This window comes from Eublepharis macularius, chromosome 14 (genome assembly GCF_028583425.1).
Source record: "Eublepharis macularius isolate TG4126 chromosome 14, MPM_Emac_v1.0, whole genome shotgun sequence".
NCBI lineage: Eukaryota > Metazoa > Chordata > Lepidosauria > Squamata > Eublepharidae > Eublepharis > Eublepharis macularius.
In genome coordinates, this window is record NC_072803.1 from 47583368 (window position 1) to 47611117 (window position 27750).

The 27750-nt window shown below is 44.9% G+C and overlaps 1 protein-coding gene across 1 annotated transcript in view; it reads right to left on the bottom strand.

The window, feature by feature from the left end:
* GARNL3 (GTPase activating Rap/RanGAP domain like 3) overlaps positions 1-27750 on the bottom strand; it is a 133425-nt gene that overhangs the window by 33583 nt on the left and 72092 nt on the right. The window contains exons 3-10 of the mRNA XM_054997400.1: positions 15147-15221; positions 13837-13936; positions 12531-12649; positions 12154-12218; positions 11262-11325; positions 8843-8869; positions 5372-5447; positions 855-953 (exon numbers count right to left, since the gene is read on the bottom strand). Of these exons, the coding sequence (XP_054853375.1) occupies positions 855-953; positions 5372-5447; positions 8843-8869; positions 11262-11325; positions 12154-12218; positions 12531-12649; positions 13837-13936; positions 15147-15221 (625 nt within the window). The remainder of the gene's footprint in view (positions 1-854; positions 954-5371; positions 5448-8842; positions 8870-11261; positions 11326-12153; positions 12219-12530; positions 12650-13836; positions 13937-15146; positions 15222-27750) is intronic.

The following is a 27750-nucleotide window of genomic DNA, read 5'->3' on the forward strand; positions in this document are numbered from 1 at the left end:
AAATGTATATACTTGTAGGGCAGGCTGCACATAACAGTGTGTGCACGCTATAACTGGAAAGTGCCTAATGCTAGATGGTAGCAATGTTGTCATCAAGCATCATCTTTTTTGGTGGTGGTGGTGGTGGTGGGGAAATAGTTTGCAAAGCAAAACATTATAGTTTTCCCTTGCATGGAAACCAAAGTTGTCCCCCAAAATACACAACACTGGCACAACCTTATTTAGCGGTAGAATAAGTTCAAAAGAAGAACAGGTGACAGGAGACTTTTGGACTGCCAATGGGTTCATGGTGTTTATGGGACCTGCAAATACAGAACATCTTGAGAAATGGTTTGGGAACAATATTCAGGAAGTCATAAAGGTGAAGCAAAATATGAGAGTCAAGAGAAAAGAACGCAAAGGAAGTGACTGGGCAAGGACACAAGACATTTTCACACATTAGAAAGTGCTCGCTCGCAACAAGATGGTCAGCCTCACTGCACCACTTCAGGGGGAAAGGCAGGGGAATCTCGTAACTGAAAGCTCTTCTGCACAAAAAAAAATACCCCACTCCCAGAAATCTAGCATGTCAGGGAGTTCCAGCCTAGCTTTCTCCTTGATGTTCCAGTTTCCTATGCAAAAGGAAGCTTTGGTCAGAAGAAGCATGTAACTGGGAGAGCATCCATGTGCAGTCTGAAATGATGCAGCTCCAGACCATCTCAAGCTGCACTTACTAGGGAGTAGGCCCCATTGAGAGCAATGGGACTTACTTCTGAGGAAAGATGCTTGGGAGTGCACTGGCAAAGAGGCCAAGATCTGTTCAGGACCGAAGATGGGGACTCAGGGAACGATTCCTATTACCAATAAATCCTTACTTTTGGTGTCCAGTCCTCCTCTGTAGCCAGTCCAGCCCTTCAATGTAACGGTGTCACCCAAGAGGCTCAATAGTCTCTCAAAGCTTTCACTTCCCGTTTCTATAGGCCAATACAAATGAAATAGGAGAAAAAGTCAGAAGAGTTATTAACCACCACAGCCTTGGATCAAAGCTGAGTTTCCTTAAGAGAGCTAAGAGCAAATCTGATGGCCAGCAAGTTTGGGGCAACAATCAGTCACAATGGTATGAGTGGCCTCCGCTCCGAGTGCCATGTTCTATGAGTTACCAGAAGAGAAGAAAAGATGGAACACAACGGGGTCATCCCTAGGGCTGCCAGGGCTGCCCTCAAGAGATACCAGCCCCCCAGTGGGGGCAGAGGATCCCCCGCCCCTACCTTTCATCCTGTGGACCCGCTTGCCTGGCCAGCAAGTGGGAAAGAGGGGCAGCAGGCTGGGAGCCACTGGAGCACATGGTAAAATGGTGCACTTGCTCCAGAGGCCCCAATGATGCATTTCTGGGTCAAATGCTATGGGTCAAATTGCCCCAAACATGATGTGGCACTTGGTTGGGGCTGATTTTGCCCCAACTGAGATCCCATCACTTTCGTTTTTCAACCAGATGTGACATCATCAGGGCCTCCAGAGCACGCAAAGAATCCAGCTCGGGCTCCCTGCACCTGCAATGTAATTGTCTGTCCCTTGCTTTGGAGATAAGGAGGGCTAGTAACCCTACTTTCCTCTATGGAGGGATGCCTCCCATTGGCAGCCTGCTTTGCTCATCACTCTTGGAACGGCAGAAGAAGAAGAAAACATTTGCCGCATCACTATGTCACTTCCAGGAAAAACCTGAAAATGATGTAGGGTAGCTCTAGGAATCAGCAGAAACTCTATAGTAAAACCATAGCGCTTATGGCAATTCCTAGAGCTGTCTACATCATGTCTGGGTTTTCTCTGGAAGTGATGAAGTGACACTGCGCACACACATTCCAGTTTTCTAACAGCCATCACTTCTAGGCTTTTCCCCGAAAAAATGTCATCACACCCGCGACTCTGTGGGCCCTCCCCTCAATGGGCCCTCCCCTCTGTGCCCCCCCCTAAAACCAGCAATCAGGACAACACAACGATGTATTGTCGAAGGCTTTCACGGCCGGAGAACGATGGTTGTTGTGGGTTTTCCGGGCTGTATTGCCGTGGTCTTGGCATTGTAGTTCCTGACGTTTCGCCAGCAGCTGTGGCTGGCATCTTCAGAGGTGTAGCACCAAAAGAACAACACAACCCTTTCAGTGTGAAGTTTCATTTACGTAGAGTTGCTAGTATAAGGCTGGCAACCAACAGGAGACTGACAGGGGTGGGGGGCTTTTGCCAGTGATGTAATGGCAACACTGGCAATGAGATATCATCACTTCCAGCTAGGGTAGGGTTGCCAAATTCCAGGTGGGCCCTGGAAATCTTCCAGAATTACAACTAATCTCTAGGTAACAGAGATCATTTCCTTTGGAGAAAAGGGTTCCTTTAATGCCAATTAGGCCACTCCCTTCCCCAAACCCACCCTCCCTAGGCTCCATCCCCAATCTTGAGGAACTTCCCAACCTGGAGGCAGGGAGGGTTTGATGTGTGAGCAACTACGTTACTTCTGGAGGAAACCTGGAAGTGTCATAGGGTATTTCTAGAAATCGCCGAAATCTCTATGCTTTCTCTACAGAGTTTCCAGCAATTCCTAGAGCTACTGTATGTCACCTCCGGGTTTTTCCCGGATGTGACGTAGCCGAGTACACAGTGCTGACTTAAAAAAAAATTATCCTGCCATTGCAAGGAGAGCTGCCACTGGGAGGCCTCCTGCCATAGTGGGAGGCCTGGCAGCCCTATTTCTGGCAAAATTGGATAAGATGTCACATCACTGGTGATGTTCTAGCATTTAGCCAGACATATAGGTTAATTCCATGATAGTAATTTCAGATGGGTGGCCATGCTAGTCAGTTGCAGCAAAATACAACAGGAGTCCAGTGGCAACTTAGACTAACAACATTAATTCATAAGGGGTTTTTTTAGTCAAAGCTCACTTCTTCAGATGGACTGAAAATTACATCCATAAAGTTGATTTTTTTATATACCCTGCCACCATTCTATTGCCAATATAAAAGCATCAACCTAAAATATGAACAATTCAATGCATTTTGTTAGCCTTTATGGTGCATTTATTTATTTATATCCTGCTTTTCTTCTCAGCTGGGACTCAAAGCAGCTTAGATCTTCATTCTCCCACCCTCCATATTCTCACAACAACCCTGTCAGGTAGGCTATGCTGAGCATTTGTGATGGGCTCTGGGTCACCCAGCGAGCTTCCACGGTAGAAGTGGGCATTCGAACCCAGCTCTCCCTGAATCGTATTCTGACACTGTATCCACTATGCCACGTCTGGTTTTTGGAGATGCCACGACTGAACCCAAGTCTTTCCTGCATGCAAAGCAGGTGTTCTAACCTTGAGGCACATTCTCTTCTCAGTCTGTTTTGTGCTCAAGAGACTTCCACCATGTTGCAATGCAAGCTCTTGAGAATGAGATAAACAGACATGAGAAATGAGGACAGACAAATTGGGGGTGAGCGAGAAACGGATGGTGTTTCTTCCTTTCGTTTTGGCTGTTGAGAACACAAATATGTCAAACCAGCTTTGCAAATATAACCAAAGCATTAAGAGGCTGCCAGAGTTTTTAGTCATACAAACACAAAATGTTCCGAGTCTGACGCTAAAATATTTCTTGTCGTTGTTTAGAGACATGAAGAGAAATGAATGCCAAGACACGCAGAGATACTTAGAGGGGACAGAATGAATCCACTGCCGCAGCTGTCTGGGGGAATTTTTCATATGTGGGAATATCAGAGTTCTCAAGAAACCAGGGAGTCGCCTTAGCATTTGTTGCCCAGTGGAGCTGGCTAAAATTAACAACACATTTAAGCACATGGAGCTTGCTTACAATCAACTGTCACATTTTTTGGTAGGAAAGTTCAACTGGCAGAGGCAAATTTACAGAAGAAGATAAATATTTAGACTAGGATATCATCAATATGTTCAGGGCTGCTTAATGAGAAACGCAGGGCAAAAAGAGAGAGACGGAGCCCCTTGTCCAGAAGCTTGAAATCCAAATTTTAAAGGCAAGAATATGATTACCTACTCCCCAACAAGCCCAGCCCATTCTACAGAATTTGATTCATTATAGCTTGTTGTGTTTTCTGTTGATGGCTTCCATTTTTTTAATTTTGTTCCCAGCATGCCAAGGGCACAGCCTGATCCTGACCTCACCCTGTGCCCAGGGAAGTCAACAAAGCATTCTACACAGGATGCCAACGAAAGGGTCTTAATGACCTGAAAGAGCCTGGTTTTGTCCCCCAGCCTGACAATTCTGGAGAACAGCTTGCCCACCACTCCGTGTCACTTTGATTTTGATTTTGATAAAAGGTATTACTTGGCTTCTCTTTTATTTTGCTACAGACCATTGCAGCTTTTTTTTGCCTCCCAGTGCTAACAATCCACCTACTTCCACCACCACAGCCGGGACAGCTCTGCTTCCCACCTGCTCTGCAGAACGGCCATTTAGCAAAGGATCCATTTAGCAGCAGGACCCATCCTGGAGGCTGCAATGCGGGGAAGGAACACATGCAGAAGGTCTCGTGTGTGATTCCCGCGTAAGGGATGTCAGATTGCAGCAATAATCACTCTCAGCCAGAATGTCGCTACTGATCAAAGCAGACACTACTATGCTAGATGCTTGGCATAAAGTAGTTTTGTATATTCAAATTTTTACTTTTGATTAAACCACTTGGAGGTCAGGGACGGAGCAGAATATATATAAGCAAATGGGACAGCCCCCTGTAGGTTGCTCTGGGCTCCCTGGAGGAAGAGCAGTAAGCAAATGCTATTAAAATAGGTAACTTTGAGGAGGGGAGGGTCAGATGAATGTGAATCAATGCAGTTACATGTACTTTGGACATGTTTCAGCTGGGAATGAGGGTCAAGGAGTTAGGCCTCCTGGGAAAAGTGGACTTCAAGATGGGATGTGGGGGGAAGAAAAAGATGAAACATCTTGAAGATACTCTGGGGATATCCCAAACATAGAGGCAGCAAAGGAGAAGGGGTAGAGACAGTGAAAAAAACCAGGAGAATTTGGGGCAGCAGAAATGTTACAGAAAGGTTCGAGGGAAGTTTGTCTAATTCACGGATGATAACTTATAACTTCTCTTTTACTTATGTTACTCTGTTACTCTCCATAGAGAGTGAGTGTCTGGAGGGAGGGGCCTCTCCTTTTGCACTGGGAACCAGACCGGCCTTCTCGATGATCCCATGACCTGGGAAGCGGAGTCTGGTTCCCAGAAGTTCAACCACAGTGGATCCAGCAGCCACGTTGATGAAGGAAACCACTGCTGGTTGCTCTACACCCACATTGTGTCCCCTCCCACCAGATAAACCAGGAGCACTCAACTGCCTGACAGCCAAAGGATCAAAATCCATTTGCAGGAGACTCACCATTGCTGAACATTTCATCATCTGTTAGTTGTCCGTCTTTGGCATAAAGAACTCCAAATTTAAAATTGACTGAGCCCTGGAAAAATAGGAGAACACCAAGTTATTGTAAGAGTGAGCCAGGCTGACTCTCCTTATGTTATCAAATGCATTTAAAATGTGCAAAGCAATGTACAATGAAGAAAATAACAAAATCAAATGGACAGAGATAGCAAGACCATCAGAATTTTCAAAAGCCCACTGATTCAAATCAAATACAACTCTTCTATTCTAAGGCAGCATAAAACTCTTATTAAAGACAACCAGTACCATCAATGCCATTAAAGTCACCAGAAGTTTTTAAAAAATTCTCTTTAAAGGCCTTTAAAGGCTATTAAAACTCAGTGGAAGAAAAACATCTTAAATCATCTCCTAAAAGATGCTGCCAACCGGGCAGGCGCTGGGTCCATAATAATGGGGCTTCCACTAAGAATGCCCTGTTCTTATAGATGACAATCCGATTCTGTTAGAATCCAGAGCAAGACCTGACTTAGAGAAAGAAAGAACTTCTTTATGCTCGGGGTGTCCGATGGTTGTGTTCACTTTGTAGCTCAGTATGTGATGGCTTTAATAAAACTTTGCTTTCAGATTAATTAATAAAACCTTGGCAATGAGCAGACTGCAGCATCTGTAAAACCTTCAACAATGAGAACATATGAAGGTGAAAGCGTCTGAGATAGCTGTGTGTAAAAGGGAAGCCGTGGCTCTCTTCCACAGACACAAACACTTACCAAATGCAAAAGTCTTGCAACTAACTAAAGCAAGGCAATTTGTTTAATTGACTTCAGGTGTCCCATGGCTCAGGTAAACTACTGCCTGCACCAGCAGGACAGCTGCTCAGAGAAGCAATGACATTTTATTCTTTTATCTACCCCCTTCCTTGAAAAGGGAACTAAGGTGTTTTGTTTTTTTAATGAGGGGTTTCCCTCTTTTTCTTTCTCAAAGAACATGGTTCTCCACTCCTCCATTATATCCTCACAAAACATTGTGAGGTAGCTTAGGGGAGAGAGATGACCAACTGAAACTCACCGACAATGAGTTGATGGCTGAGTGGGGATCTGAATTATTGTCTTCCCCATTCATTCATTCATTCATTCATTCATTCATTCATTCATTCATTCGCCGCCTTTCCAACTAAACAGGATCTCCAAGGTGGCGAACATCAAGTATTTAATGTTTAAAACATTAAAATAATATTTAAAATGTATATAGAGATATTTAACAATACAATATAATGAAAACATACGACGTAAAAAAACAACCAGGGAGTAGGGCCAATAAGAGTTGACTGGGGTGGGGGGTAAGCCAAATGGAACAGAATCTTCAACCACTGGTAGGAGACAATGATAGAGGGAGACAGGCAAATCTCCCTGGGGAAGGTATTCCAAAGTTTTGGTGCCATGACCAAGAAGGCCCTTTCTTGGGCTGCTACCTGTATAGCCTCAGGATCTTCCCTGTGCTAAAAGAACCACACGCATTTCAAGATAAGATACTTTATTTTTATTTATTTAACAAAATCCTGTCCTTCTGCCCTTGTAAGGGCCACCTTATGAGCACCATGGGCCAGAAACATCTTGGTCCTGGAAATCAAATGGCCACAGAGCAGGGGTTTCTTTTACAGCCCCTAAAAGACCTAAGAGGAGACTGTGAAAATATCTGCCTTAGTCTTTTTAAAGCTTTTATTTCATAGGATTTTCCTCTGTATTACTTAGCTGACAGCTTCTTTTCTGGTGCTCTTCCTAGTCCACGTTCTGTTCTAAGACAGAGGAAACGCTGGTAACATGCTGGAAGTTGGCGGGAGAGTAACTTGGGATACTTTTCATTATGCTGAAGTACCTCTCATTAAAGGAAAAGCTGGCAACCCCTGCCATTGCCTGAAATCAAGCGCCCACATTTGCTGTACTCCCTCAGTTCGGATGACTCATTGTTATGTGGGGGGGGGGTCCCAGCTTTTGCACTTCTGCAGGGCTTTTTTTCTGGGAAAAGAGATGGTGGAACTCAGTGGGTTGCCCTCAGAGAAAATGGTCACATGGCTGATGGCCCCACCCCCTGATCTCCAGACAGAGGGGAGCGGCGCGTAGGGCAATCTCAACTCCCCTCTGTCTAGAGATCTGGGGGTGGGGCCACCAGCCATGTGACCATTTTCAAGAGGTTCCGGAACTCCGTTCCCCCGCGTTCCCCCTGAAAAAAAGCCCTGCACTCCTGGATGGTTTCCTTTCCTGCTGACCCCTCCGTGGACCAGGGTGCATTCATTCCAAACAGGCAGCATTTGGGAGGAGACGGAGGGGGTGTCAGCGCCTTGCCTTCTGGAGATCCGAAGCACATTCAGCTCTCTGTATTGCTCAGTGGAAGAGCTTCAATTTTAGACATTCTGCTGCATATACAAACCCACACCTGTTATTGTTACAGAGCCTGCAGACATGCACTCGTGGCCTGTGGGGCGAAGCCTCCCATTCTGTGCCTCAGACACGGATGGCTCTCATGAGTCATCCCTGTGTCGGCACCAACTTGCGCGCTTTGATTTATGGCCCCACCCAAGGGGCTGAGGGTGCTTTAACAACAGTTTTAAATGGATAGGTCCCTGGACCTTAGAAAGGCCCACAATGACAGTGAACAGATATATGGGCCCAGGGAATACAAGAAGAAGAAGGAGAAAACAGACACATTAATAAACATTTTACAAGATCTCTCGATCTCTCTCTCTCTCTCTCACACACACACACACACACACACACACAGATTATCTGTCAGTTTGCCAACCAGTTCTTCAGAATACAATGAAGTGGGAGGAGGTGAGAAGGTGGGGGCATGAGCAGAGTCCGCTTCCACCTCTGAAGTCCTTCTCAGGCTGGAACAAGATGCTACGTTGATCACATAGATGGCAATCAAAAACAGCATCTCCGGGTCAAAGTTCTCTCCCCTCAGAGGCTGCGTAGAAATCCTTATCCCGTTATGGGATCAGTTTTCCCACCCCAAAGGGGGTGGAGATAAAATATAACGATGTCATGTCATGGGATATGCCTCCCCAACTATTTAAATGGTAGAGGGAGGAGAAAATGACACGGGGATGCCATTTGTGGTAGTAACCTCAAGGCATGCAGTTTTCCGTGGCATCCTTTAATGGGTAGTTCTGGCCTCAGAGGGTGGTATGACTGACCAAGTGTATTTTCTGAAGTGAGTATTCTGCGTGACTGCTGTCAGAACAGATCTGTGAAATGCAATAAACTGGAGCTGGTTCTGCAGCTCTGACTGGCATTCTCATGCAGAAAATATGATTGCAAACATAGGCTGAATCTCAGAAGTCACTCTCAGGGCATCACTGTAGCGTAAACCTACAAAATGCACCTACAAAGTAGAATGAGGCCTATTCCGGATGGGAAATGATGCGTGCTAGACAGGCTTCTGGGAACTTAAAAGGATTGGTCAGTGCCTTACCTCTTGTTCTTCCAGAACCAGTAAATCCTGGAAGGGGGAGGGGGAGAGAGAGAAACATATTTAGTCTGTACATTAATTAAAAAACCTTTTCCACCAGTTTCCATTGTGCTCAAAGTAAAACCAGAAGAGAGTCTACAAAAATCAATGAACATGATCTCCAGGGCATGAGCACTTCATATTAACAGATGTGCATGGGAGAGGGTGTGTGTTTGCTGCAGTTCCACACCATGTTCAGAAAAGCTGCAGAATACAGTAACGGCTGCAGCATTCAATTTTTGAAACATCTCATTACTGTAATAAAAATGAGCAAGTTTCTAGATCTCACGCCTGTGAAGAAATAGTTGAAAATGTTAGGTGGTAACTGCAGAAATATCAGAAGACTGACTGCTTCCAAATAGGATTCCCAGTGGGCGGAGGGTAGGACTTCAGTTGCATGTAAGAAGCAGGATAAATTATGCAAAGTAAGAGAAACTAGGCAAATGCGCTTGATTTGCATGTTAGGATTAACAGCTGAAGAGTAATTCAGTTCGTGCCTCAGCAACAACAGACATTGGGGACGTCATAGTGGTGCTCCCATGATCACAATACACAAAGGACCCGTTGCCCACTTGCAGGGTGAAACATCGCAAGACCCAGTTGCCCCTTGTCTCCATTATTACTTCTCTCTACGTATCAAGAGTTTGGTAAGAAAGGTTAGAGCTGGAAGAAATATCCAGGGAATTTAAGTTAAGAACTCCCCTGCTAAGGTATCACTTTAAGCGACCGAAAAGAATCCGTAACTTTCATTATTGAAAATCTCAGGATACAAATTGTACTGAAAATCTCAAGATATAAAATGTATTGTAATAAATCCAAGATGTTAGATTATCAACACAGACATGCAGTTAAAAATAGCTATTGAAGGATGCTGGAAGCATCACATGCATTCAAAATCCTTGATGAGAAATAACTGGATATGGCATGGAGACACTGGCTGAAACTCTGCACATAAGACCAAGGGGTGCACATATAGTGTCTCAGTTACTGGAAAAATCTATATATCCGTCTCTTTCATTTGGAATGGCTTACAAACAAATGCATAAAAACAATAATAAAACCTTAACACTACTCACTTTCCAACATCAGGAGATAAAAATATATTCAAAACAGCAAATCATAGTGTTTACCACAAGAAAAAAAGGCCACAAAATGTCATAAACTTAACTGAACACTCTCTGAAATAGAATCTAGTTAATGGAGGAGTTTTTTGTGCTTCTGGGAAGTCTCTTCCAAAGTTACTACTTAGAAGACTGTAGATCTTAAGACTAATGTATGTCCCAAAAGTAGGCGGCTTTAAAAGAAATCGTTGGGCTGACTTAAGCTGGCAGGAGGGTCAGTAATACAGCCATCACATCTTACTCACAAAGCACCTTGGAAAACAAGGGATGGGGTTTTTTGCAGGATTTATAAGCCAGTCTGTTAATACAGAGGAAGAAATTTAATTAAAAGTGTGTCCGTAACAAGGTGTTCCTTGGCACCTGCTGCTCTGGCATCACGCCCAGCAACTACCCCTCAAGTCCTGCCATAGATGTGTTGGCCATCTGTTCAACCGTTTGTGATACCTTTATTCAGTTTGATGGCTCACACCAGTTTTCTTCCATCTTTGTATGTACCACCTCACTTTCTCTTCCTATGTTAGGCTCTCCTCCCCAAGGTACAAAGTTAATGAAGGAGTTATATGAAGAATTTCCCTTTATATAAAAAAAGGACTCGCAAAACAGAAATCCCAATCTTCGTCACTTTTAAAAATGTTTGATAGACTCTAAAATGATCACTGCAGTATTTTTACTGTACCTGCTTCCAGGCATAATTCAATCTTTTACCAAAAGAGCAACTTGTCGGAACAGGAATGCAAAAGGTACTTCAAGTCTGGAAAATCGTTCAACCAGAAGGAAAAGAGGTAATTTTTAAAAAGTTCCCCCACCCGGATGATTAACAATATGAGACCACTGGAAAAAAGTCTGAAATTACAGCTGTTTTAATAGAGAATTTTCTTTGTCGATCTGGACTGACTTCATTTTAACATTAACCAAAGAGTCTCTGTGATTTGTTGTTGCCAGTCTTTATAGGTACTTTCAGCTCAAACTGGCCACCACAACATACACGGTCTCTGTCTGAGAATTTAACCATGAATGCAGAACAATAAGCCCATCAGCTGGATCCCGGATTCCAGCACATGGAATCCTATGAACAAGCTTCACGAAAGGTAAATGTTCAGTTAAATGTTTTTGCACATACATAGCAGAAGGAATCAGTGCAAAAGGCAATCTCCTGGTGCAAAACCTTACACTGAACTGATTCTACAAAACAATCTAAAATATCTGATAGAGAAAAGAAATACTAAAAAAAAATTCCCCAGAAAAAAATTTGTACAACCTACCTTTTGAATTTCAGGGTGAAGAATTTCTCTAGGACCTTTTTCAAATTTGTCGAGATTCATGGCACTGAAATGCCAATAAAATTGTAATGTCAATGTTTCATAGGAATATCAATTAATATTAACTAGCGTACGGAAGACCTTACCCTGTATACATCCTAAGTTTAGTGTTTATTATTATTATTTTATTATTATTTATTGGAGTTATAGCCCGCTCTCCCCGCAAGTGGGCTCTGGTCGGATAACATCAAGTAATAAAAGCCACATTAAAAACATAAAATTCAGCACAAGAAAACAGCAACTCTACACAGCGGCCCATTAGCCAAACCCAACCCAATACATCCCATGGGGTGGTAGACGGTATACACATTGAGCGGGTCAGCAGACAACCGGGGGGAGGGAGTTACATTTACTGATTCAAAGTTTAGTGTTTACTGATTTGAGCCAAACTTAACACTGTGGGTAACTTAACCACGGTTAAGAGTTTGGAAGTGAACTATGGGATCACACACTCCTATCCCCAGGCCTCCACTCATCAGCATCAGTTCCCTAGCTGGACTTAACCATGTTTAAGCATTGCAACAGCACTGATGCCAACTATTAAAAATTATCAGGGCTCTCTTGTAATTTGGTTTAAATACAGAGTTTGAAGCTGGTTAACAATCGTTTAAAATGGGACCTGGTCACCATCAAGCAGTCAGGGGGGTAGGAGTGGAACTGGCACTGAGGGCAGAGGATAGAGGGAATAATGCATTATCTACAGCTCTTAAATACAATTAAGAGATACCCAGCATTACGTTTCTTTTCGAATCACACAGAGGTGTGCTTTGTTTTGTACATTTTGTTCCTCAGACCAGAAGCAAAGCACATTATAAATAAAATACAGCTCTCTTACCTTAAAATAGATTTCACAGACAGAGTTTTTGTAGGACTGTAAGGGAGGCATATTTTCTGAGTACCCTAAAAGAGAATGAAAGAAACAGAAATACTATATAATACATCAGATTTTCTGTACGATCAATAAGACACTTACAAATATGCCCAGGGCACTAATGAGTGAATAAGATTTCAAGGGCTGTCAATTCACAGATAAGGGAGGGTAAAAAATCTGAACACGTAATAGGAGGGTTGTCTGTTTTGAATCTTGGACTTTCTAGCGTGCCATCTCCCATTGATTACAAGAAACATCAGAATCTGAGCTAACAAATGAGATCTGTTCACATCAAACGATATTAAATACAAAGAGAGAAAAGGCAACTATTTGCCCCTTACTGTTTTTCTCCAGAGGATTGCACGGTATTGAGGAACACGCTGATTGTTTTGGTCAGAAAGCACGACAGACAGAAAGAAAGGATTCTTCTCTGCATCTGCGCCCACATAGTTTTGATGCACTGGGGAAAAAACACAATGCCCATCAGGAAGTGCAAAACCATTGTGCGTAAGACGCAGACGTTGCACATCGCAAACAAGCAATCCACAGCGTGCTGCCTCCATGCAACATTCACTGTGCATTTGGCACAAAACGCAATTCTTTGCAGCAGGCAGGACAGCCAGAGCTGCAAAAGGATAGCCATATGCACACACCGCAGACTGCTATAGAGGGAACACTGCAGAATGACAGACCAAGGAAGCAGGTTTAAGCAGAAGAACACAGGTCCATCTAGCCTAGCATTCTGCTTTTAAGAGAGGCCGGGCAAATGCTGAAAGCCGACAAGCAGGAGCTAGTTTGATGAAATAGTTAAGAGTGCCAGGACTCTAATCTGGAGAACTGGGTTTGATTCCCCACTTGAAGCCAGTTGGGCGACCTTGGATCAGTCACAGCTCTTCCAGAGCTCTCTCAGCCTCACCCACTTCACAGGGTGATTGCTGTACGGATAATAATAACATACTTTGTAAACCGCTTTGAGTCGGCGTTAAGTTGTCCAGAAGGGCAACATTCAATTTATGTTCTATAAATAGAATATAAATTGAATGTTGTTGTTGTTGCTGTTGTCCAGCAAAAGCCTCCTCCAGTTGTTTTCTCCCAGCATTTGGTGTTCAAAGATATCCTGCCTCTGAACGTGGAAGTTCCATTTAGCTATGGCTAATGGTCATTAACAGACCTGTCTCCCATGAACTTGGCTAATCCTTTAAGAGAATGTGGGCACATCTGAAGGCAAAGAATTCTCCAAGTCATTATTATATACTGTGGAGGAGTGCTTTCTTTTCTGAATCTAGCACCCTCCAATTTCACCGGGTGACCCTCCTCACCCATACCCACACCATAGCTTAGAATTATGAGACACACACACAGAGAAAAACTCTGCTGCAGCTATGAGCCTGCCCATGGCCCAAAGGTTTTGGCAGCTGCCCCAAAATGCCAGCTTCTGACACCAGCCATGCGAAACTGTCTAAAGGATGAACCAACTCTGGATTCTGGATATGGAAACATGACTGAAGTCGCAACACTCTCAGCGGAGCTGAAAAGGATCTCCCAGACAGCCACTTGCTCCAATCAAGGCACGAGAAAGAGGTATTAACCACTATTCAAATGCATTCTTAAATCATTTATGTTCACACATCGAGAAGCGTAAACTACCTTTTCCTAGAAAATACTTGAAGTACCATCTGGTGTGGTATTCTGGGTTTTCCAAGTGCACATCTGTTCTGCGCCACGTACCAGGGGCATAATCTGCATTCTGAAATGGGAAGGAAAAGCGAGAAATCACTCAACTCAAGGCTTCACCACTGACATTCCCTAGAATGCCCTGACCCTAGGAGAGAGGAAGCAGCTGACTGGTACAGACAGGAGGCTGGAGAGGAGAGGATGTTGTGAGGCCTGGAGTCTCTGCAGTTTGGAGAAACTAGAACCTCATTGGGAGGCAGCATTCCTAGCCAGAGACACAGCAAATAGCACCTCCTGGGACACTGATCCGGGGGCAGACATCTCAAGGCTTAACCCTGCAGGAAGGGTGAAGCAGCCTGAGACCTGGATGGAAGAGGTGAAGGTGATAATTGGAGAGCTGGGCAACTGGCTGGAGCAGGACTGCTAATTGCATGAGCTGGCTGCTACATGTGATCGAGCAATTGAAGTGGGGAGCCTGCAATTCCCTTCTGTTGGTTCGTCCCTGCTGAAGAAGTGGGAAGTGGAGACACTGTGAGTGACCCCTGGCTCTGTGTCCTTTTTACACACCCGTACAAACCCGGAGTGGGATGGCTCCTGAAGAGGGCTTCTGAAACAGTTAGATGTAGGCAACTGGCAACCCAGGGGTGTAATCTGGCCTCCGCCACGGCCCTTGACCTCAAACAACATTGTGTGCATCACCCACTTTCTCCTATGTGAAGTGGTACACGGGCAAAGGCATCTTTAACGCTCCTCAACATGAGCAACTGCAGAGGCATTGGCAGAACATTTCCCTTGATTCCCATGCTGGAGCCAATACTCAGGCAAATGGAAATGAGCAGCTGATGCACTTAAGAGAAGGGTTCTGCCCGAGCCATTCTTGCTGTTTATGTATGAAGTGGTGGGGGAAGAGCCCTTTGCGTATGGCTCAGCTTAGGAGAAAGCAGCTCATCTGCATAATGCCACAGCCTCTGCTGTTGTTCATACTGGAAAAGAAGAAGTTAAAAGAGCCCTTTGCCCATATCTGTATTTGTGCAGGAATGAGCCAACGAACAGAGCCCATGTTGCGGGGAAGGTCAGCAATGAGACAGCTGGAACTCTGAACCACAGAGCAATAACCCAGGACCAACACTGCCTCTGCAGCCATGCAAACCCAAAAACGAAGAAGAGATTGCTTCAAGCTACAAAGTGGCAGAGACAGATCTGGACAGCTGCCCACAGTAACCAAGCCAATGTCTAACAAGTCTGGGTGAAAAAGCAACCTTAAAATGGAGACCTTCTCTTACCTCATCAATGGAGCCATTTTCCACCCGGAACCGGCCAGCTCTTTGGATAGCTCCATCAGCATCACTGGAAATGAGCTACAAAACAGAGAGAAAACATTAAAATTAAGAAACATGGGTCTCCAAATAAAGAGAGCTCTACTGGATGAGACCAGCTATCTGGCCCAGCAAGCTGCTTTCCATAAGCTATACATGGAGGCTAAAAACCTCCCCCTGTTGTTTGCCACCAGCAACTGGGGCTCAGAACGATACAGTATCTGAACGTGGAAGGTTCCCTGTAGCTATCACAGTTAATATCCATTGATGAGCCTCTTTCATGATTTTGTCTAATCCCCTTTTGAAACAGGAGAAAAGAGCAAGAGTCCAGTAGCACCTATAAGACTAACAAAGTTTGTGGTGGGGTATGAGCTTTCGTGGGTCACGGCTCATTTCTCCTTCAGATGAGCTGTGACCAGGGCTTTTTTTCAGCAGGAACGCAGTGGAACAGAGTTCCAGAACCTCTTGAAAATGGTCACATGGCTGGTGGCCCCGCCCCCTGATCTCCAGGCAGAGGGGAGTTGAGATCGCCTTCCGTGCAGCTGGATGGTATGGAGGGCAATCTAAACTCCCCTCTGTCTGGAGATTGGGGGCGGGGCCACCAGCCATGTGACCATTTTTGCCGAGGGCAACCCACCGAGTTCCACCACCTTTTTTCCCAGAAAAAAAGCCCTGGCTGTCCTACCACAAATTTTGTTAGTTTTATAGGTGTTACTGCGCTCTTGTTCTTTTCTACTGCTACAGACAGACTAACATGGGAACCAATTTTGATCTAGCCCCTTTCGAAAGGTATCTAAACTGGAAGCCATCACTACACCTTCTGGTAGTGATTTCCACAATGTTTGCTGCCTTGGGGTAGAAAGGCAGTAAATAAATGTTTTAAATAAATAAACAATGCAGCATGCTTCCAAAAACATCTTTTTTTAAAAAGGCTGAGTCGTCCCAAGGTGCCACAGCTAGCCTCTCTGCTAAAATGTCATGGTGTGTGGTTTCCCTAAGAAAGGGGAGTGAGATTCCCACTCTCAAGGCCAGAAAGTCAATCCTACGATATGTTAAAAGAGGAGAAAGCACATATGTAGCAATTATGTAAGCACACTGAAACCAATTAGAATGGCCACTGTCAAGCTTCGAGATCGTAGTTTCCAGCACTCGTTCTCTCTCTTTCAACCCTTTATTTATATCCCTGGAGCTCCAGCCCTCCAAATAATTACTGGTGGTGCTGGAAATAAGTCATAACTGGCTTATGGAAACCCATGGTGGAGATTCATGGCAAAAGCCTAACAGAAGTGGTTTGCCATTGCCTGCCTCTGCAATCCTGGACTTCTTTGGAGGTCACCCAATCAATTACTAACCAAGGCTAACCCTGCTTAGCAGCCAAGCTCTGATGAGATTGGGCTCACCTAGGTTATCCAGGTCAGGGCAAATAATTACTGCTTAAGGTTTATAAAAACGCCTTCACTTGTCAAGGCACTTCATGTGCATTATCATGGGATAATGGGGAATGGCTGTGGCTCAATGGAAGAGCCTCTGTTTTGCATGGAGAAGGTCCCAAGTTCAATCACTGGCATTTCCAGTTAAAAAGGATTAGGCAACAGATGATGTGAAAGACCTCAGCCCGAGACCCTGCTGAACCACTATCAGTCTGAGTAGACAACAGTGACCTTAATGGGCCAGTGGTCTGGTTCAGTATGCAGCAGCTTCATGAATGTGATCACAGCAGTCCTTGCAATAACCCTGGAAGGTAGGTCAGTATTATTTTCCCCATATTTTGGATGAAGGGAGGGTAAGACTAAGAGAGGATGGCATACCTAACTAAGGCCACCCACTGAGTCTATAGCAGAGGCAAGAGCTGAACTGATTCCTAACTCACAGTGCAATCCTAAACAGACCTGACACCCTTCTAAGCCCACTAACTTCAATCAATTTAGAAGAGTGTAATTCTGCTTCGGCTTGCACTGAGTCTCATAGCTCTTTAGGTGCTCCAGCTCATATGGTGGAGAGGAGACTGGAATCAAGTCATAGCTGACTTACGGAGACCCCTGGCAGGGTTTTCATGGCAAGAGACTAACAGAGGTGGTTTGCTGTTGCCTGCCTCTGCAACCCAGGTCTTCGTTGGAGGTCTCCCATCTAATTACTAACCAAGGCCAACCCTGCTTAGCTTCTGAGATCTGATGAGATCAGGCTCACCTGGGCTATGTAGGTGAGGATCCACCTCATACACCAAGTGAGTTAAGACCAAAGTGAACTAGCAAACCCTTGGATCGCAGCTCATCTCTTCATCACTACAGTGCACCACCACCAAAAGAGGTTCTCGCATAAGGATTAGGGAAGGCTGTGCTGAAGACAGCAAGAGCTTCCCATGTGGACAGCTGATAGGAAGAAGTAGGGGGGCAGAATCTGTCAGATCAACATGGTGAGCGTGGGAGCTCCAGAGGCAGAAGGTGCTGCCAGCCAGAGATGTCTGAAAAAAACCAAGAAGCAGGCCAACATCAAAAGCCAGCCAAGAGGAGCAACATCAACCATCTGTTTATCCAGAAGTGGTTTGTGGCACAGACAAGGGCCCAGCTTACGCTGAAGCAGCCGATCTGTGGCTGGGATGTACAATCTCAGGCGGCCAGTGTCACCAGACTGAATGCCACTTAATACAAAAGATCCCCTATGCTTGGAAAACCCACACGTTAGGGAGAAGACGTGGGAAGAACTCTTCTCTCTGACATGCTAGCTTTCAATGTGCAAAAATATTTCTCCAGATGAACATCCAATTGTGTGAGGCCTCACCTGCAAAGATACCTTGGCCGAGAGGATCAAGAGTTCCAGTCCGTTTCCTGAAGAGCCAGGGCGCAAATCCCTCCCCACCCCACCGCTGCTCCTAGTCAGAGGAGAGCTGTTTCAGTTGGGGGGGGGGTGCCTTGTTGCTTGTGGCCAAATTTCCAATCTTTCCAGTGTTTTCCGTTCTCCATCTTTCTGGACTATGACTGCTGTCTGATAAGGCAGCCCCATTCTCTGGATCCGTGTTTTTAATTAAGGCAATGGGTGTTAGGAGGGCAGAAAGCCAGAACCTCACAGCTGTACCAAAGTGAAGGTTACAGGCACCGAGCAAAGTGTCTATCATCATCCTCACGTCACCATGACCCTGACCTCCGGTCTAAATCACTGGAGGCAACATGGACATGAGTAGCACAAGTTACATTTGCTTCCCCAGCAGCTGCCAAAATTGCAATTAATGGCTGGCACCGCGACAAGGAGGAAAATGACTCCTGCTCCAAAGCCACATTGATTTACACAAGCACAAATAGCCAGCAGGAAGATGGAGCGTCAGACTTGAACTGGCCCTCCGAACCAAGAGGTTACGATGATGTGGCTCGTAGTCTGGGTGCACAACGTCATAAAATGATAATTCTGAGACTGAGGGGGGGGGGAAGGGAGGCATCAGTGGATCTTAAAAACATCAGAATTTCTATAATGTCACCTTCTGTAATGCAAGAGGAACTGCTCAGCACATACACACACTCACACACAATCCTGGCTCCTACATTTAGATCCTTTGATTGTTCTACTGTATCCTAATCAAGGCCACAAAGGGGATTCTTTTTCAGGCCTGGGATGGCCAGACTATCCCCAGTAACGCTGGTGAGAGGTGACTCGATTTCCTGGATCATCTGGTAAAGAACTGCATCAGAAGGCCAAACGAGATGTGTGCCAGGGTAGCAGTATTCAGAGCATGCAATGATTAAAAAAAAAATCAGCCACATAGTGCCTTGATTTGGATCAGGACCGTGGTATACAGGGAAAGGTATTTAAAGTTTTCTCTCCTGTTGTTGCTGCTGCTGTTGTGATGAAACGCAACTGAAGCTACACAGAGTAACAGCGAAACAGTGGTACACCAGTGACCTCCGTCAAGATGTTAAATCAGATCAAGCTCGTTTTAGGGCATCAGATAATTTTCCAGCAAGTTTTCCAGACAGTATTCCAATTCTAATTTTTATGGAAAACCCACATTACTCCCCACTCCAGGTGCCATAATAAACTCTGATGAAACTGGTGGGAATGTGGGCTTTTTCAACGACAGCCCCTAGACTTTGTTCCAAAAAAACGGCCTTTGTTCCCTTGCTCTTAACCTTCCAGAAATCCGTTAAATGCTTTCATTTCCAGAGGGCTTTTGGAGGTTGCTAAACAAAACAGTGCCCTGCTAGTGACTGTTGACTTTTCTGTTGACTTTTGATTTGTTTGTACTCCTTCTGTTCAGCTGATTCTGGTGTATTAGATTCCTTTGTTGCTTTTAATTGCTTAGAATGATCCATTACTGCTTTTACTGCTGCTGTTAATGCTCTTTTATTGCTAATTTGATTTTAGTCCGATATTTTGAACCATTCCATTCTGTTGCTTTTAACAGTTATTAGTTGCCATGAGCAGTATTGTTTGATCAGTAGAAGGAAGAGAGTAGAAATCTTTCAAGTAAACACCTGTAAAACTGGCTCGATAGCACAGAAGTACCTCCAGCGATACCCTCTCAGCCATCAGAATTTTCAGACATTGGCCCACTTGAGATCCCCAAAGGAACTAACTCCTGCCAAGCCAGGAGCAAGGTTTGGCCATATGTGATGATGCAGCCAAGAAAAATCAAGAAAAGAAGCGCTAGAATTATCCCTGTTGCTCAAACCAGAGCGCAAGCCAGCTTCTATAAGGATCAGGCCTGACACATGACCTGCTCTGCCCAATTGTTGGTACTGGGGCATGTGCTAAGAAATACTAATTAGAAATGGAACACTTGTAATGTCTCCAGGATTAGAAACATTTCCTATTCTAATTATATGACTAGGAAAAAAATGAGAACACCCAGCGGGCAAAGGCATCTCATACAACCAGGATTTATTTATAGTATTCGAAAGACTATCAAAACAGCCTCCAGGGAAATCTTATGATTTCCCTGCGCCGTTCTCATGTAATGTTCATGGTAGCTTGTGGTTACGGCTGCATGCAGTTGCAAAACACCCCATCACTCCTGTAAAGCTGTTTTGTGGTTATGATCCCTGTCCTGTCAACAGCATCAATTACAAACAAATGCTACCAAATGAACCATCGGCTTCTAACCACTGACCAAGTCGGAACTTCCAAGAGCCCCCCCTGAGGAAAAACCTGCAGCTGGTCTCGTAAACTAACACCGAGGCGTGAGTGGACATGAATGAAAAGAATACATAATCAAACGTATGTCAGCCTGATAAACAGGAGCGAAGACAGTCGGACTGTTTTCTCTTCAGACAGACGCCAACTAATGACTCCAATAAAAGCTTAATGAGGTATATGAAATCAGATGCGGTTTCAGGGCTATCAAATTGTCCAAGCCTGATTATTCATCAGGGATGCAGGCAGGAGAACCTTATCCACGACTCTTGTCAGTACATTAAAAGTTCCTTTCAGGATGGCACAGAGTTGGGGGAAATCGTCTAGAGACAACTCAATATAAGGGGCTTTAAAAAGCCTCAAAGCCAATAAAAGCAGCTTACCAAGAGTTCTCGGCTCTTGTGATTTCAAAGTACACAGAACCCTTAAAAGATCAGTGCATAATGATGAAAAATTAGGGCCTGGGAAATCGCTCCGTAGAGTGCACATCTCCCAGCTCTAATTTCCCCTCCAGTAGACTATAAGCTGAAATGAAGTATTCTCTCTGTTTTCTTATTTTCCTCTTTCAAGTGATACTCAACGGACTTCAACAAAAATATCCATTCCTCATCAGGCCATTGTTTTTAGGGGGATGTGTGTTTTCATTTTAATGAATATTTTTCCTGCCAAGCTGAGGATTCCCTAAAGTATACAGCAACCCCTTCCATACCACTAGGTGGTCCCATTTCATTACCCGACGGATCGCAACTGGACTAATGTTTGCTACTGGAATGAATGACAATGGTGAGTTGTGCAAGACCAGGTGCTGCATCTGACTGGATGTGCTTGCTGTGCATACTCAGAACCTGGCCAGCTTCCCTTACCTGGTCTACAATGTTCAAGCTAGACAATGCTCACTCCAGATGTGGATTTGAGTTCAGCCATCCAATGCCCTGGCCTTGCCTTGACAGAGGGACTGCCACGTGCAGCGGGCTTAACCGTTGTTCAAGTGATGATATCAGCCCCTCTTTGATGAGCAAAGCAGCCACCCTCCTTCCCTTTGCACAGAAGCTTATCCCCTGTGGGAAGATGCTTTTGTTTTACAGGAAATGCTGGGGAAAGAATATAGGGCATTTGCCAATAAACTTTGGTAATGTTTGGAGGCGAATTCACAGCATGTTTCGGCTGGCTGGTCTTTGAACTGTCTCCCTGTCAATCTTCTCCCCAGACGAGGCTTGGCCAGACTTGTGTTCCCATGTGCCTGACGTGCTCAGAGAGACTATCAGCCCCTTATTCATCATACTTGACTTAAACAGCCAGCAGTTAGTAATTAAGGACTGGATGTGTTTGTTCTCAGACTGCATTTGGCCACTTTTGGAGAGCATAAATGTTAAATTAGCAGGGGGATTGCTGCAGTCTAAACTGTGTGTACATGTGTGCAGGGGTCAGAGTGTTGGACTAGGCTCTAGGAGCTGCAGTGAAGTGTGCTGGAACAGTCATACAATATGAACACACATGAAACTGCCTCTCACACATCTGGGGAGGGAGGCCAGTACCCCCGGGCCTTCACTAGCTAAATGATACTGTAGGTGGTAGCTATTAAAATGCAAATTCTTTATTCATAACAAGATGGATGATACAGTTGCCTTGCCCACAAGAGTGGCCATTCCACAGCCTAGGGTTGCCAACTCTGGGTTGGGAAATTCCTGGATATTTCAGCAGTGGTGCCAGGGGTGGGCAGGATTTAAGGAGGGGCAGGCCCTCAGCATGGTATAATGCCATAGAGAACAATCTCCAAAGCAGCCATTTTCTCCAGGGGAACTGATTGCTGTCACCTGGAGATCAGTTGTCATTCCAGATCGCCAGGTCCCACCTGGGTGTTGGCAAACCTTCTACAGTCCTGTCTCCTCCTCCTCTTTGAGCTGACAGACTCGCTCCCATTCAAGTATCCGCAGCATCACCTCCTTTAGGGCCCATCTCAGCACAGCTGCCTAGCCTAGCCAGATCAAGAGTTGCTCTCTCCTTACTGTGATATAGGGTTGCCAGCTCCAAGTTAGGAAATTCCTGGAGATCTGGGGGGTGAAACCTGGAGAAAGTGGGGTTTGGAGAGGAAAAGGACCTTGGCATGGCATAATTCCATAGAGTCAACCCCCCAAAGTAGCCATTTTCTCCAGGTGAACGGATTTCTGTGGCCTGGAGACCAGTTGTAATTTCGGGAGATCTCCAGCCACTACCTGGAGGCTGGCAACCCTACTGTGATAAGAATCCCTCCTCCCACCCTTATTATCCCCAGGGCATTCTCCATGCCCACACCCCATGCCGCCATTTTAAAGCCGATTTAAAAATGCCACAAGGGCCTGATCTTTTTTTATACAGAAATTTTATTTTTAAAAGAAAAGATATAACAGTAGAAAGTGCATAAAAACTTATATAAGCACTGTTTGAAATTAGATTAAACTGATAGAAAAATACAATCAGAACATGTAACAATTATATATTAACTCTCCTTCCCTCTCCTTTGTTACTTATACCCAAACTTTGATTTCAACTATTTTAATTAATCATTTAAATCATTAAACTATTTTAATTAATCATTCTTATCTTTGCATCAAGTTATCTTAATTAATCTTAATTTTAGCCTACGTAGTCAAAGAAATCCTTCCATTTCCCCCAAAACTCGGCTATTCGCGTATTATGTACATAAGTAGTTAATTTGGCCATTGATGCATATTCATAGATCTTATCTATCCGCTCTGACGCATCACGGCACATATCTGTTTTCCATTTCGCTGCATATAACTCTCTTGCTGCTGTCACCATGTAACAAAAGAGGTCTCTCTGTTCTTTTGTAACATTATTTGATAGAATGTTTAATAGCATGTGTTTTGGATTTAGCTCAAACCTGAGCTTGAAAATCTTCTGCATCTCTTCATGTATGTATCTTTAGCCAGTATTTTCATGCTTTCTTACATGTCCACCACATACGATAAAAAGGGCCATATCTTGATCAGGCCTGCATCACCAGGCGCACAAGATAACAACTGCAGCTGTTTCAGCACTTGATAAGGCTTGGGTGGGGAAACCAGGTCCCGCTGCACTGCAGGTCCAATCAGGTTCAGGCCTCATAGCATTTTTAATTGCTCACATTAGGCTTCAAATGGTGGGAGTGGCCTCGTGTTGGACCCAGGGATGTTGTCACAGCTAGTTTGGTGTTCAGCACAAAATTTTTCTGTGGATAAAATGGAGATCCATATACACCACCCTGAACTCCCTGGAAGGAGGGTGGGATCAAAATGCATTGGTTATATTAAGCAGCTGAGGCCCCAACCCATATCCTACCATCTCATTATCTAGGGTTAAATTAAAATGTTCTGAGATGTCAAGAGTGGTGTAGCTCAGAGGTAAAGAGAATAAATTAGGTGTGATGCTAGAGTTCAAATCTCACCTCCACCATAAACTCATTTCGTGGCCTTATGGAAGCCCCTTGTTCTTTGCCTCAGCCCTTCTCTCTATCTGCAACATGGAGAGGACATTGGTCTATCTTAAAGGGCTGTTGTAAGAATAAAAACACTTCAAACATCAAAAGTATTAATAGCCACATAAGCAAGGCTCATTTTGAGGGGGAATGTGCGGGAACGCAGTTCCGGCTGTTCCCCAAAGAGGTCACATGTCAGGTGGCCCCGCCCACCTGAATCTTGGCCATTTGGGCCCATTTCGGCCTGGATTGGGCCAAAATGGCCCAGATCAAGCCTCTGACGGGTGGTGGATCACTCTCCTCTGCAGCAGCCCATTTTGGGCCCCATTTTGGGCCCCTTTTTGGCCATTTTCAGCCCCTTCTTTCCATTTTGGGCACAATTTCGGCCCTGAATGGCCAGGATTGGGTCCAAAACAGCCAGGATAGGTGATATCATGGGGTGTGGCATATGCAAATCAGTTATGCTAATGACACACTTCTGGTGATGTCAAGGGGTGTGGCATATGCTAATGAGTTCCTCCAGCTCTTTTTCTACGAAATGACCCCTGCACATAAGTATTCATTAGTGACATTATACATTTGAATACTAAAAAGGTCATATGATAAGCTAGTTCAGATCAACATGTAGAAGATAAAATCAGTCTCCAAACCAACTTGGGATGCCACCTGACTGGTTTTATTTTGTTCACAAATTTATTTCCTGCTCACTTTGCTTCCAAGCTCCCTGACCCCGGGCATGTTGTTGGGAGGCCAAGCTGATTTTTAAATGCCCAGCATCTACTGTCTTGTTACCAACCCATTTGTGAGAACTTAAGAACTGCCGTACCATATCAGACTAACAGTACGTCTCATGCCCGCCTCCAATAGCAGTCAGACAGGTACCTGAGAAAATTCATGAAAAGGACATTAAATGTTGGTCTAAATCCCATTTTGGTTCCCAGTATCTTGTACATTAGGCCAAATTACAGGTGATGCCAGAGCTCTGAGGGTGGAATACCACATGCACTATTTAGCTCTAAAAAACAGCCATGAGGAGGGGGAGAATTTGAATAGGAGCTACAATGCTGGGCAAGGGGTGGTTAGTTTCCCCACCAGTAGATTTGCCATCTGCTTGGAGAACAAACTGTCCTGTCCCTTTAACTGAGGCTTAGTAGGATTATTATTTACCTGATGATGCTATTTATCTCCAGACCAGGAAAATCTTCAGCTGCCTATATCTATACATCAAGCCTCTATTAAAGAGACAGGACAATTTTTTTTCTCCAGGCCTGTTGGCAACCCCAATGTCACCCCATCCCAACTTGGTTGCCTTAAGCCCTGGGAAGAAAAAGAAAAGACAAGCGCAATTGGTGGGGGAGGAGAGCTGCTGTAGCACAGTGGTTAAATGGTTCGGCTGTGAATCAGCACTCTACTGGTTCGAATCCCACTACTACCATGAGCTCAGTAGGTGGCTTTGGGTAAGCCACTCCTCTCATCCCCAGCTCCCCAGCTGTACTGTAGAGATAATAATAACACTAACTTGTGCCTCTGGGTGAGGCACTAATTTGTCTAGAAGAGCGGTATATAAGTGCAGTTATTATTATTAATCAGGGAGCATCCCAGCACCAATCCAGATTTTACTCCCATCCCTGCAGTGGCTGCATTTCCAGTCACAGAACTCCAGTATTACACATAGTAGAGCACTGGACTAGGACTGGTCAGACCCGGGTTCAACTGCAATAAAACTTCCTGGCTGATCTTGGACCAGCCACTTTCAGCCTAGCCTACTTCACAGGGCTGTTGGGAAGATAAAATAGTGGGGGAAGAATCATGTACGCTGCCCTAGGGTCTGTGGCGGAAAGGCAGGCTAAGAATGCACTAAATAAAGAATACACTCAGGGAGGAGCTGTGGCTCAGTGGAAGAACCTCTGTTTTGCATGGAGAAGGTCCCAGGTTCAGTCCCTGGCATCTCCACTTACAGGGACCAGGCAGTAGGTGATGAGAAAGATTTTTGCCTGAAACCCTGCAGAGCTGCCAGTGTGAGTAGATAATACTGACCTTGATGGGCTGATTGAGTATATGGCAGCTTCATGTGTAAATGAATACTTAACAGCCTTTATATAATAAAGTCCCATTTTGGATTGGCTCTGTGGGGCCTAGTAGCCCCGCGGTGCAGAGTGGTAAGCTGCAGTACTGCAGCCCAAGCTCTGCAGCCCAACGACCTAAGTTCGATCCTGGCGGAAGCCAGGTTCTAATAGCCAGCTCAAAGTTGACTCAGCCTTCCATCCTCCCAAGGTCGGTAAAATGAGTTCCCAGTTTCCTGGGAATAAAGTGTAGATGACTGGGGAAAGCAATGGCAAACCACCCTGTAACAAAAGTCTGCCAAGAAAACATTGTAATGCAACATCCCCCTATGGGTCAGTAATGACTCGGTGCTTGCACCTTTACCTTTACCTTTACCTTACCTGTGGGGCCTAACAGCAAATCTGCTGGAACCTCTCTTCTACCATCTAGCAGCCCAATACGCCTGATCTAAGGACTTGGGAGGAAAGAATCAAGCAAATTATGGCCAGTCCAGCTCATATCTGTTATTTAGAGGAGATACACCAATCATGAGGGAACTGACTCTCTCGATCACAACAGCATATGTTGGATCTGAGCACTGAACAACGTCACTCATCTGAAAACTGTTCACATTAAAAAGACCGTCCTGTGTCTGGTTTATATCGTCCTGGTATTATTCCAAACTGGAAATTACATTATATTTCACTGTTTCCCAACTCCCAAGATATGCAGAGAGTCTTTGAGGGCTGCCAAAAGCCCTGCACGTAAACAGAAGATCTGCTTCCACTTAGGCAGAATTGTGATGGTACATCCTTGGCTTGATCATTTCTGCTCTGTCCAAAGGAAACTGTCATTAGTGGAGGCATTAAGAGAACGTTGCCGCTGGAGGCTAATGGGGAGACTGAGCAGAACAGAGACACTGGGCCAGTGGGTATAAATCAAAGACTTCTGGAGAAGTTAGTGACGTAGTTAAAAAAAAAATCAACATTTGTGTAATTTTGTTACTGTCAAAGCACCACGATGGCAGCATAGCAAATGCTACTTCTGTATTTATGGAGGACAAAACAGCAGCCAGAGGATCCCAGTGCCAGAGCTGGAGGGAAAACCACTGAATCTGAATCAAGAAAAAGAAGCCAGTGTGGTGCATTTAATGTGCAATTCTGTAAATCCTGTGCATTTACAGTGCAATCCAGCCTAAGCTCACTGAGTAACTCTTCTTAGAAGTGCACTGTAAGTTTCGAACTCAGGGGCCAAAACTCAGGTGATTAAGTTCACAGATCTCCATCCATCTGTAAAAGATAGCCTGCACACAAAGCCGCAATTTTGATCAGGGCCACACGGGGCAGGTAGAAGGGGTTTCACCTGTCGACACTCATTCAATTTTGCTATTCAAAACTGGGCTCCCTGTGCTGTTATCAGTATTGGGAGGGGGGGAGCAATTAATCTTTTACAGATGTATTTGGTCCTAGGACTTGGGAGATGCAGGTTCCAATCCTCACTCCAACATGAAGTTCTCTCAGTGACCATGGGCCCATCATTCAACCTAGCCTACCTCAAAGAATTGGTCCAAGATCCTTGATGGAAGGGCAGGGGGGAAAATGCAAAGGAAAAATTTTGAAGGTCATTCACAGAAAAGGAAGGAAATAGCGCGCGCACACACGCACACGCACACACGCACACATGCACACGCACACACACACACTGGGACTGCCGACTTGAGCTCTCTGGCCTCTGTTTTGAAGCTGTGGACCCCAATTAAGTGAGAGATCACACTAAGCAAAGAGAGAGAGGCCCAGATTGCCAAGAACACTGCATAAAAAGCTTCCAGAGGAATGTGTGTTCAAAGTGCCATCAAGATACAGCTGATTTATGGCAATCTCATAGGATTTTCAAGGCAGGAGAAAAGCGGAGGTGGTTTGCCATTGCCTGCCTCTGCCTTGCTGGTTTCCCATC